Source organism: Telmatherina bonti (assembly GCF_933228915.1).
Source record: "Telmatherina bonti genome assembly, chromosome: 10".
Classification (NCBI taxonomy): Eukaryota; Metazoa; Chordata; class Actinopteri; order Atheriniformes; family Telmatherinidae; genus Telmatherina; species Telmatherina bonti.
Window position 1 is genome coordinate 32,130,541 of NC_136628.1, and position 12,785 is coordinate 32,143,325.

The 12,785-nt window shown below is 42.1% G+C and overlaps 1 protein-coding gene across 1 annotated transcript; it reads right to left on the reverse strand.

The window, feature by feature from the left end:
• Positions 1-11,306: 11,306 nt before the first annotated feature.
• bhlha9 (basic helix-loop-helix family, member a9) lies at positions 11,307-12,167 on the reverse strand (the record flags this gene model as incomplete). Its single annotated transcript, XM_079248046.1, has 1 exon — positions 11,307-12,167. One exon carries the CDS (start codon positions 12,165-12,167, stop codon positions 11,307-11,309), a length of 861 nt encoding a protein of 286 aa, XP_079104172.1.
• Between the last annotated feature and the right edge of the window lie 618 nt (positions 12,168-12,785).

A 12,785-nucleotide genomic window follows, 5' to 3' on the forward strand; every position in this document is an offset into this window, starting at 1 on the left:
CTGCCACTGTTTTTTTTTTTTTTAGAAAGAGAAAAGTAAATTTCAAACATCCAGCTAAGAAAATAGCAGAAAAAAAAACAATTAAGGTTTGATTTCCTTGTAGAGATTTAAGATATTAGACAATAACTATACAATAAGCTAATTTAGTTTTATACAGAGCTTTGGAAATGCTCATGAGAAACTGCTCTAAATAGAAAAAATAAACCAAAAACATTCAAGCTTTACCCTAAACCATGATGAAAAAAAAAAAAAAAAAAAAAACTTCACCCTTTTAAGTTAAGGCAAAAGATGAGAATTCATGCGTCGACATTAAGCTCGGCATGCTGGGTAATTCCACTCTGAGCTTGAACTGTGATGTACAAACCCCCTGCTAATTTTAACAGCTCACTGAATTACATATGTTCAGGCCTAGGCAGTCCCAGACGACATGATCGGGTTGTGTCGTGTCAAATCGGATGTCTGAGAGCATCAGCTTGGTTCAAATTTATTGATTTTACTGAGAGAAACACTTGAACACCAGCTGTTATTATTAGAAAAAATTTCAATTATAACCAACTTCCTGATACTTTCTGACGTCAACCAGTCAGGTTTTCCGCCACTCCACGGCACTGAGACTGCTCGAGTTAAAGCTGGGCTAGGTAAACTTGCTCAGAGACATTTTTTTTACTCTGGGTGAAGTGGTTCCTCATCCTGATAGTAATCTATATATTTTGCAGTCATGAACAATAAGAAGTATAGTTAGACCCCTTAGTTTACTGTAAATCTGTAAAAACTTTGACCAATCCAAACGTTCGGACTGAATAGAAGCTGTTCATTTCTGATATTTTGTAAGCTTCTTCTCCTGGCTCCCCCCCTGCATCGCAAACGCTGCACATATATATAGCATGTTAGGATGAAATTATAAAATAATGAAGAAAAAACTCAGAAGGCAAACATGGCTAAGAAAGTGCAGGAAGGATTTCCCTGACCCGGCTCGGTTTATTTGCCTCCTCCTGCTAAACAGCCGAGAAAGAGAAAATCTTTGGTGGAAAAAGCTGCGAACTAGAAAAGCACAAACTTCCGCCACGTCCTTTAAAAAGTTCCTTGATCCAAACGGTGATCCAAATCACCATCAAAATTAAACATATTCTTCCTTTTCACATTTATATCAACTACTGAAAATGTAACTAAAAATGCGTCCAAAACTTTTTGAATTACCTCGAACACAAACAGATGAACGCCCGTAAAAACATAACCTCCTTGGCGGAGGTGAGAAGAAACCTTGGATCATGCAAGGAGCAAAACCAGAGGGGGAGGAGCCAAGACAGGGCGCCACTTTCATATCTTTGCTTGCTCCCCAACATTACCTACCCCAGCTGTAAGTTCGAATTGACATCCACTCGAGCACAGATAGCAGCGACATTTCGGTCCTGATATTACTGGATCTCAGTGCTGCATTTGATACAATCAAATGCTTACAAGACTGGAGTAAAACCCAAGTAGGACTCTTTGGCACTGCAATCAGGTGATTTAGTCCTATTTAAAAGACAGGACTTCATTGTGTGTTATGTCCCTCCACCACTTTATGCAAATCAAAGCGTGCGATCCCATCTAGACCATTGGCTGGCTGCTTTAACTCCATCCTGTGACTGGCTGCACTGCTCTCTTCCTGTGGTTGGCTGGCATACCATCCCCTGTCCAGGATTGGCTGACTCTTCATCCTCTCCAGCCGGGCGCAGCTCGTCAGCCCTATTTAGGGAGCAGGCTGGCAGAGCAGCTGAGTGTTGATTGCTTAGTTTGTCTCACTTTGTCTTATTGGTCAGCCCAGAAAGTGGTCTTTGTGGTGTTCTACAGATTAATACTTTGTACCTTTGTTTTTGTAAGCCCAGTATGGGTGGTTTGTGATCTGCCAGAGTTAGCTGTGTTTTTTCTTTGAATAGTTTATCACTCTTTTGTTGTTTGGATGATATTGTAATTGTGTCTTTTAACAGGTTTCACCTGTTTCACCTGAAACCCTAATCCTTCCTGTTTGTCGCAGGAAAACTTTGCCTACAAATACAAGCTTTTAACAACTAAGTATTATTGAAGGGTTTAATGCTAACAACGTCTCCCCATTTTCTCTGGCACACTGGAGGTTTGTAACATTGTGTCTATAGATAACTATAAATCTGAGTGAATAAAATAACCCGTGGAGTTCCCCAAGGCTCCAGTTTGGGGACTCTGCTGTTCACCATCTGCATGCTCCCACTCGCTCAAATGATGCAAAACAACAAATTGTGGTTTCTCTAAGGTGTCTCTGAATGGACATTCAACCCTGTGTAAAAAGTCACACCTATCTGAGCTTTGAAACTGCATACTGGCTTCAACTGGTAGGCGTTGGAGGAACGTTTGGGAAAAGTAACACCTAAAAAGACAATAAAAGCAGTTAACTGTATTGGAGTTATCGTTGCAAATGAGGCCACTGGATCCACTCGCAGATGAAAACATGGTTTACCTTGTATATAGAAGAACATCTTTGTTCCATCTTACCTCATGTATTGTTGTTTCTCTGTGTTGGATCTTCAGTTTGTGGCCAGTGAGCCTGGACTTTGTAAACATCTGTTCCTGTTTTTAATCTCTAAAGTCTGAAAGATGTTCTACTAAATCAAATCTCTTTTTAAATCAGATAAAATTATAATCTACTTTGCATTTTTTCCAAGGCTGATGTTTGGTAAAATTTGATGATGCAAGATCAGCCAAACTTTAAGACGAAAGCAGTCGCACAACCTTATGTAGATGGATGGTACTTGTGCTCAGCATTGTGGGTTTGGAGAGCTCTGAAGTGGGAGATATTAGAGATTAAGGTGACTGAAACTAGGTGAAATAGAAGTGTTTTATACTGAGATTTGTTTGTGATTTTTTTGTGCATGTACTAAATGTATCTGCAGATTTATGTGGACTGAAGTAACAGCTGGTACAATGTCACAGAGCCCTATGGGCTCAAGAGCACTGTCAAATATTATAAATATAGTTTGTGTTTTAAATTACAACATTTTTATTAAACATTGTTCATACTGTGTTCTTTGATGTTTAATATAATTCTATTGCTCAGCTGTTATTTACAACAATGAATAAAACAGGTGGATTTTATGACAGAATGGAAATACATTATGTTAATAATCTCTTGCCACATTTTTGCCTAATCCAGTCCATTTGGCACCACAGACTCTGTTATGGCACTAGCAAGTGTTATCTGGGCCAGAGGTGGCTCAGAAATCACAAATCTGGGCCAAATTTGGGTTACTACATTTGTTCAACTGGACAGTTTTGGCACAGATGCCATAAGCCATCTTTGACATGGGTTTTGCTAAGTGTTGTGTGGGCCAGATGTGGTACAAGGACTGAACGAAATGCACAAAGTTTGATGGATGTATGATTGAATTTGGGCAGCCATACTCAGCCCTGGTATCCACACCTTGTTTTAAGCTTGAAAAGAGACCAGAAGACCACAGATGTGCGTCATATTTGGGCCAAAATTCATTTCCTCCTGTGTATGAATTGATTATCTGTGGCTTTAATCACTTGATGCTGTGTGATCTTGCTTCCATCTAGTGTTCAGAAAATAAACTGCTTGCAGCTCCATGATTCAAAATAAAGCAACTGAGCAAACTAGACCTTTCATTTTTCAACAAAAACAGAAAATAAGGAAACCTTCATAAGATTAAAAAAAAAAAAAAAGGCAGTGAATTTCTGTATATAACAGATTTACTGTATAACATTTGTCATCGACTCCAAACCACCATGGTGATACAGTTTATGAATCCTGCGCTGATCATATTATTTTATGTGAATGTTACCTCTGCCATTAGTGAGCTGTTGCATCCCCTGGACTCATTATAAACAGAGAAAACCAACTTAATACAGTGCCTATAAAGAGTGTTCACCCCCTCTTTTCCTCTTTATTTACTTCTTTTAAAAATCAATCATCTGCAACATATTTTGGCTTTTGTGACCAAAAGAGTTGTTTAAAAACTTCTTTTTAATATTAAATTGAAAGCCTTTTTCTACAAAGTAATAACAATTAAATAAAAATCTCCAACATAAAATGAGTAATTACAGTGCATATACTTTTATAGGGAAATCTACTCTGCCTGAATCTACAGAGGAATTACAGTCAAACGCCTCTTTGCTCGTACCGGGCTGAACCCTCTTTTTGCCTTCAGAACTGCATTAATTCTTGGTGTCATTGATTCAACAAGGTGTTTGAAACATTTTTCAGACACCTAGCTTCATATGGAGATGAAGCATCACACAGTCGCTGCAGATTTGTCAGCAGCACATCCGTGACGAGAATCTCTCGTTCCATCAAGCTGCTCTACTGGACTGAGATCTGGTGATGGTGGAGGTTGTTGTAGTGCACTGAGCTCATTGTCATGTTCAAGAACAAAGCTGCAGATGATGTTAGCTTTGTGACATGGTGCGTTATCCTGCTGGAGGGATCCATCAGAAGATGGCAAACTCTGGTTGTAAAGTGATGAACATGGTCAGCAACACTGAGGTAGGTTGTGGTGTTTAAACCATGACAAGTTGACACCAAGTGTATATATACTGCCCAAAAAAATAAAGGGAACATCTAAATATCACAATGTAACTCCAAGTCAACCACATTTCTGTGAAATCGAACTGTCCACTTAGGAAGCAACACTAATCGACAATCAATTCCACATGCTGTTGTGCAAATGGAATAGACAACAGGTGGAAATTATAGGCAATTGGCAAGACACACCCGATAAAGGAGTGGTTCTGCAGGTGGTGACCACAGACCACTTCTCAGTTTCGATGCTTTCTGGCTGATGTTTTGGTCACTTTTGAATGCTGGCAGTGTTTTCACTCTAGTGGTAGCATGAGACAGAGTCTACAACCCACACAAGTGGCTCAGGTAGTGCAGCTCATCCAGGATGGCACATCGATGCCAGCTGTGGCAAGAAGGTTTGCTGTGTCTGTCAGCGTAGTGTCCAGAGCATAGAGGCGCTACCAGGAGACAGGCCAGTACATCAGGAGACATGGAAGAGGCCGTGGGAGGTCAACAACCCAGCAACATGACCACTACCTCCTTCTTGGTGCAAGGAGGAACAGGAGGAGCACTGCCAGAGCCCTGCAAAATGAGCTCCAGCAGGCCACAAATGTGCATGTGTCTGCTCAAACAGTCAGAAACACACTCCATGAAGGTGATATGAGGGCCCAACATCCACAGGTGGGGGTTGTGTTTACAGCCCAAAACTGTGCAGGACGTTTGGCATTTTCCAGAGAACACCAAGATTTGCAAATTTGCCAATTCATCTTCAAGGATGAAAGCAGGTTCACACTGAGCACATGTGACAGACGTGACAGAGTCTGGAGACGCCGTGGAGAACGTTCTGCTGCCTGCAACATCCTCCAGCATGACCGGTTTGGCAGTGGGTCAGTAATGTGGTGGGGTGGCTTTTCTTTGAAGGGCTGCACAGCCCTCAATGTGCTCGCCAGAGGTAGCTTGACTGCCATTAGGTACCGAGATGAGATCCTAAGACCCCTTGTGGGACCATATGCTGGTGCGGTTTGGCCCTGGGTTCCTCCTAATGCAAGACAATGCTAGACCTCATGTGGCTGGAGTGTGTCAGCAGTTCCTGCAACATGAAGGCATTGATGTTATGGACTGGCCTGCCCGTTCCCCAACCTTCGATTGTCCAGTTTTGGTGAGTGTATGTGAATTGTAGCTTCAGTTTCCTGTTCTTAGCTGACAGGGGGGGCAGCCACTGTGGTCTTCTGTAGATCATCTGCTTCAAGGTTGGACATGTTTGTGTGTTCAGAGATGTTGTTCTGCATGTCTCGGTTAAAACCACTGGTTATTTCAGTTACTGTCGCCTAAATATGACCTCCAACCCGTGTATCCATTCTCCTCTGACAGCAACAAGACATGTCTGTTTACATACTGACAGCTGCTGCTCACTGGATATTTTAAACCCTAGAGACGGTTATGTGTTAAAAATCCCAGTAGATCAGCAGTTTCTGAAATACTCAGACCGACAACGATGCCATGTTCAGTCACTTAAATCTCCTTTCTTCCTCATTCTGATGCTCAGTGTGAATGTCAAGTCACGTTGACGACATCTACATGATTAAATGTGTTGCACTGCTGTCATGTGACTGGTTATTTGTGTTAAAAAGCGATTGAACATGTTGACCTAATGAAGTGGCAGGTGGCTCATAATGATTCTGACATCTCAGCCCATTGATGATTGGCTGATTATGATTAAATTAACCACCTTAAACAATCATGGGAATAATTTCCAGGAATTTCCATCTTCCCAAAATATAAAAACCATCTTTTAAAAGAAAAACTCAGATGTTTCAGTACTTTTACATTTGTATGGAGTGTTTCTGCATTTAAAAATTCCTCATTTGGAAATGTGTTCACAGCTTAGAAAATCCCACAAATGAACAATTAAACTGAGATACCACAGTTTTAACAAGAACTTCTCCAAAGTCACGTTTTGTCTGACGTTTATGAAGAGGAGAACAGTCTTTCTACATGCAGACTCAACTGGATGACAGATGTTTATGAAAGAATTTCACCCCCTGCCTCAGTCGAGTGTGTCAGAGGCAAACTAGTAATTTAGTTTGAATCTTTCTACGTCATGGGAATCAAGTAAAAACAACAACACCTTCACTTTTGGCACCTGTAGAAGAATCTGAGCACCTTTATAAATGATGTCGTAAAGTTGTTGATCTACTCATGTCTTGCACTGTTGTGCGTGGATGTGTGTGTGTGTGTGTGTGTCAACATCAACATGCATCTTGAAGGCTGACTCATCCCCATATATCATGCAAACACTCTAGTGTGTCTTGACATCATTTCTCGTGTGTTTGCTTGTTTTCCTCTCAATCAGCGTGGCGGCGCGGCTGTCGAGGAGACGGAGCGGTCTGAGGAATCGATGCATCACCGGCAGGTTCGCTCGCTGGATCAGTGAGCTAGATCCTCAGGTGAGTCAGAAGTCAACATGTTGGCCTGTTAAAGCAATTTTTCTGCCAAGCGTCTCGACAGTGCAGGATTTTCTCAGTGCTCTCATCCGAACTGGTTTAGAGAAACCAGTCCATTCCTGCGTCACAGTAAGGCAATGAGTAATTATTCTCTTTGCTGTTGATTATTTCTTTTCTTTCCTTGTTTCATCTGGTGGTACAATGGTAAATGGACTACACTACATGTCGTAGTCACCCATTCACACACACACATACACACTCCTACCCTGATATGCAATGCAGAGTTCAGTGTCTTGGCCAACGACACTTAGGCATGTAGTCAGAAGCAGCCTGGAATCAATCCTCCACCTTTCGAGTTGAAAGATGACCCTCTGTAGTATTGTGATATTGTTGTCTCAACCTTTTCAACAAATGATTAACTTTTTTTTTTTTTTAAGGTGGAGTATGTAAGATTTTCAATATTTTCAAAATAAACTAACTAATAAAATAACTACAATCATAATTAGATAGGTTTTTTTAAACATGTAGGTTCCAGTCTGTCCATATTTGATGTGTTGTTAAATTACAAGTTTAATTAATGACAAAGATTAATTAAACTAAAAATGTTTGCCTACCAGTAAAAAAAAAAAAAAAAAAAAAAAAGAGGGCTTTTTGTCATTTGTGCCTTATAAATAAAATGGATTGGATCATTTATTATCTAAATCATGGCGGAAAATTAATTTTGGATCTTGGACCTCATGCACGATGCAGTCGGATCTGGAAGTGGGCTGGACCAGTAAAAAAAAAAAAAATTACCAAAAAGTCAGAATTTTCCCTTTTGTGTTTGTGCACCTAATCAAGATGTGCACATTTAATAAAAATTACAAACAACCTGGATTTTTTTTTTTTTTTTTTTTTTTTTTTTTGTGAGAAATTAGTGTGATTTCAACCTATCAATCACAACACATCTCCAAAATCAAAGTATTTCATGAGGTGTCTGGAACGGAAAAATTCAGCATTTCAGCTCATTATTAACTGTAACTTTTACATTACAATTCCAATTCCAACTTTATTTATAGAGCGCTTTAAAACAACACACTTGACCAAAGCGCTGTACACAATCCCAAGCACAACAACATTATCCTACAGAATATAATAGAAGTAAAAAAAAAATAAAAACAATACAAAATATTAGCCACTGTAACACACAATATATAAAAAGAACAAAGAAACATTAAAAAGGAGTCAGCAACTCAAGCAGTGTTAAAAGCCAGTGAAAAAAGCTCTTCAGAGCAGATTTAAAAGCAGAAAGAGACCCAGCCTGTCTCAGGTGCACTGGCAGTGAGTTCCATAGTTTTGGACCAACAACTGAGGAAAGGAGCGGTTCCTCCCGGATTTTAGCTTGGTTTTTTGGGAAAACCAGCAGGGAGCAATATGCCGACCTCAGAGAGCGAGCTCCAAGAAGGTTATTTTAAAGGTACAAATTTGTATATTTTCATATTTCTGTGGTAATTCTGATGTCCTGAACTGACTGATCCCATCATATAAACTGAAGGAGGAACTATTTAAAAAGGTATTAGTTTTATGATAACCCCCCCCCCCTCCCTTTTTTAAAGCATTAAACATGAATAATTATTCCATCTGTTCCGAGCGTGCTAAGCTGTCAAGAGCAGGAATGTCCTGTTCCAGTCCTCCAAGGCTGCCATCCTGCACAGTTTAGTTTAGTTTCTCTGCCTCAACACACCTGATTCAAATTAAATTCATCTCAGCAGCTTGTTGTCATGTTCTGTCGAATCATGTTGAAGATCCATGATTCTGAGTAACATAAAGCTGGGGTCGGTAATCTTTCTCAGTGACATTTTATTTTAAAGTGAAGTGGTTCCTTGTCCTGATAGTAGTCTGTACATTTTGTAATCATGAACAATAAGAAATATAGTTAGACCCCTCTGTAAATCTGTAAAAACTTTGACCAATCAAAACGTTCAGACCGAATCGGAGTTGTTCATTTCTTTTATTTTGTAAGCTGCTTCTCCCGGCTCCCCTCCTCCCCCTCCCGCAGCGCATACCCGATAGCCACACCCTGCATATAAATAGCGTGTTAGGATGAATATACAAAGTAGTGAAGAAGAAACTCGGAAGGAAAGCATTGCTGAGAAAATGCAGGAAGAATTTCCCCGACTCGGCTCAGTTGCCTCCTCCCGCTAAACAGCTGAGAGAGAAAATCGTTGGTGGAAAAAGCTGCAGATCGCGCAAGGAGCAAAATCAGAGGGGGAGGAGCCAAGACAGGGCGCCACTTTCAGATCCTGCTGGCTCCCAAACATTACCTACCCCAGCTTTAAGTTGAAGCAGGGAAAATCTAAAACCTGCAGGAGTTCTGCCTTCATGGACCGGACATACTTGCTTTGTGGTGATGTTGCGATGGTGATGTCTAGTGTGCAATTTCCAACATAAATATCAGATATTTAAATGTAAAGATTTGCATACCGTCAACATTATAAATGAAAACAAGCATTTTTATAGACCACTAGAACTCAGCAGTGATAAGTCGCCATGATCACTTCCCCTACAAACCAAAACCGGTCACAAACACGGCGCACAACCGCTCTCCACTCACTTCACTTTGAATAAAAGTGCAATCACTTCAACTCTTATAAAATCATCATGAGCACGTTTCTGCATTCCTGGATACATTATCCGAGCTTCTCTTTGTACAATAAGCCAGTAGAACCTGGAAAACGACTGCTGTCTCAGCAGAACTACATGGTACCATCAGTCCACTTTCACTCTGGAGTCTCCTGAGCCCCCAGATCAGCATAAAAAACCGGCACTGAAGTGAATGAGGATGAGCGCTTGTGCCAAGAAAGGAGGAGGAAGAGACATGCCGTCACTCAGTGCTGTCAGCCACACTTGTCTCTGACTGGTGAGTCAAGGTTTCCCAGTGATTCACGTCTGTCCATGGTCTAAACAACGGGCTGAAAGTGTTGTCACTCTTCTTTTTTTTTTTTCTCACCACCTACATCCACCTCTTCCTATTATTTCCCTCCTCCTCTCCATTCATCTCTTCGTCCGTCTGCCCTCTCCTTCCTGTCTGCTAATTGCTAATGTACCATACCGCTTATTTCTCCAATCAGCCTGCAGAAGTTCTCTGCTTTTCAGCAGCTTTGTTAGACCTCCAGGATGTTCAAAAAAAAAAAAACTCCTAACACACCCAGCTCCACCTGCGGGCCGGTGCAGCCCGTCAGGGGATTTCACCACGCTGATGATGGGGCACTCTTCCTTCCTGAACCCACATAAATCTGTCGGTGGGTTCTGTCCTCGAGTCTAATATTAAAACTGTTTTCCATGACATGCTGCTTTGCGGGGAAGGGAAAGCTATTGTTGACTAACATGTTCTGTTGTAGGTGAGGGGGAGGGGGGTGGAGTGTTGTGGTTGGCTTTCACTAATAAAATATGTGCAGGCTCCTTTGAAAATGCTTTGGTATTTTCACAAAAATAAACTGATTAACATGAAATGAATGCAAAATTCTGGATTTCTTGATGACTTTTGGCGAAAAAACATTTCACTTGTCTTTCTCGCTCGCTCCTCTCGTTTATGTTTAGCTGCATGTAAATAACACCTTAACTTCTCCTCTCAGAAAAATGACAAGAATGGACTTGTAAGGACATTTCTCAACCAAGCGAAGGACCTCTGTCATCTCACACTCCACAATGGAAGAGTTACCATCCTTAGGCTATAATCAAACACACACCTCTGCAGGCATGTGTGCACACAGGGACATGAATGCACTCATGCAAGTTTTGTTTTTGTTCTGTGTGGATGTTCTGGGTACTATGAGTGAAAAAATAAGAGGTTTTTTTTTCTTAGACAAAAAGAAGGAAAAGGAAGTCGTACGATTTGCACACTTGTAAGATTTAATTTGAAGGTTTAAGAAATGAAATGATGCACAAAATCTTTACAAACTGAAACAAAAAAAAACCAATAAATACAATAACAGACGATGCGTTTTAGTACTGGATCATTGTCAAACTTTCTGGCGTTGTGCTCTTTTCTAAACAAAACAAACATTGAATAGATAGTTCTCTTCATTTCATTTTTACATCTCATAATGCAAGATAATATCTAGTCATTTAGATTTTCTGGAAGGCTAAGGAAATAACAAGTGTCCATAAAAGATCATTTTTGAAATGCAAGGAAAAAATACCTTTCCCAGTGTCTGCAACATTCTCCAATCTATTTGCATGTTTGCTTTACATTATAGCATTACTGTAACACTGACATATGGTGACAGCGCAAGAACTTCACGGTCTTCTGCTGTTCTCTGGTCTTCACAATGGGGGGGGGGGGTCTTCGCTTACAGTATATCAGAGCACAGAGGAAAGCCGTGCTCAGGCTCTTGCAGGTAGTTCACCTGCCATGGAAGCCCAAAAGTGGGCGATGGCTCAACAAAAGTGTCCACATATCCTTGAGCGCAGGAGGCCCACATCCCCTCACCCACCTGAGGGTATCGCACCGGGCTGGGCGGGTGATCGTGGGGACTGCTGCAATGTCCATGTCCGTGTGAGGCATAGAGCTGTGCCTCGACGGGATAACAAGGGTAGTGTGGTGATGGGGGGCATGACGACACGGTGTTGTCCATGTAGACGTGTGGATCTGTAGATGGCCGGTGTACGTGAGGCCCTTGTTGTGGTTGCATCTGTTGAGACATGGATGCATGCCAGGGGACGTAGTTCTGATGCTCCAGGCGGGGAACGGCTACCCTGGTCTGCTCGAGGCATGATGCTCCCATCGCTGCAGGTCCCACAGATGACCTGTGACATTCCCGGTGGGTGCAGGGCTTGCTGGGGGGGTTGGAGCTCAGGAAAACGGAGAGAGCAGAGATACGATTGATGGCTCTCTGAAGCGTAGCGATCTTAGACAAGCGTTTGCCGCTGAGGTCATGGTTCAGAGCGACACGGAGAGCATTGAAGGCTTGGTTGTAGTCCATTATGCGCTTTCTCTCGCGGACATTGGCAGCCATTCTTCGGGCTTTGGAGCGAACTGGTCGGTTGCGCTTCTTGATCTGGCCTTCCTCTGGGTCGCTGGAGCTGCTGGTTAAACTCTCGCTGTCTTGGAAAGATGGCTTGGGACTTCCTTCGTCTTCTCCTTGCTCCAGCACGCCGAGCTCCAGCTCTTCCTCAGAAAATTCGGAGCCTTCGACGCTGCTGCAGCTCATGGTGTCAGCGATGCAGACCTCAGACAAGTCGAGACAACCTTCTGGCTGCTGCTGGAGCTGTAGTCACCAGTTTGTCAGCAAGTTGTTGCTTTCCGGCGGAACACGCTCGGAGCTTCTTCAGTGGGGCTGTCGGTGTTTGCTGCCGTGCCGACAGCCCAGATATTCTCTTCCTCTGACTGCTCTGGTGCAGGGTGGTTACTTGTAATTCAACAAGACAGGTTTGCCTGCTTTTTAAGGATCCTGCAGTCACATGGTACAGTCACCTGTGTGGAATGGTGCACTCTGTCTCTCTCTCTGTCTCTCTTGCTCACTCTTTACAGGTTTATGGGCACCCTCCAGGCAAATGGCCCTGTCACCACCTCCTCCTGCTCCGACTCTCCCTCGCATCCTTCACAGAGAAGTTTTAATACTTTGCCTCTTTGTGAGAAATAAAAACACAGCTCTAAATGTGTTCATTCATTTATTCATTCATTCATTCATTATCCTAACCGCTTAACCCAATGAAGGGTTGCTGGGAAGTTGGAGCCTATCCCAGCAGTTTTTGGGCGAAAGGCAGGGTACATCCTGGACAGCTCGCCGGTCCATCGCAGGCTCTAAATGTTTGCAAATGGCGACTAA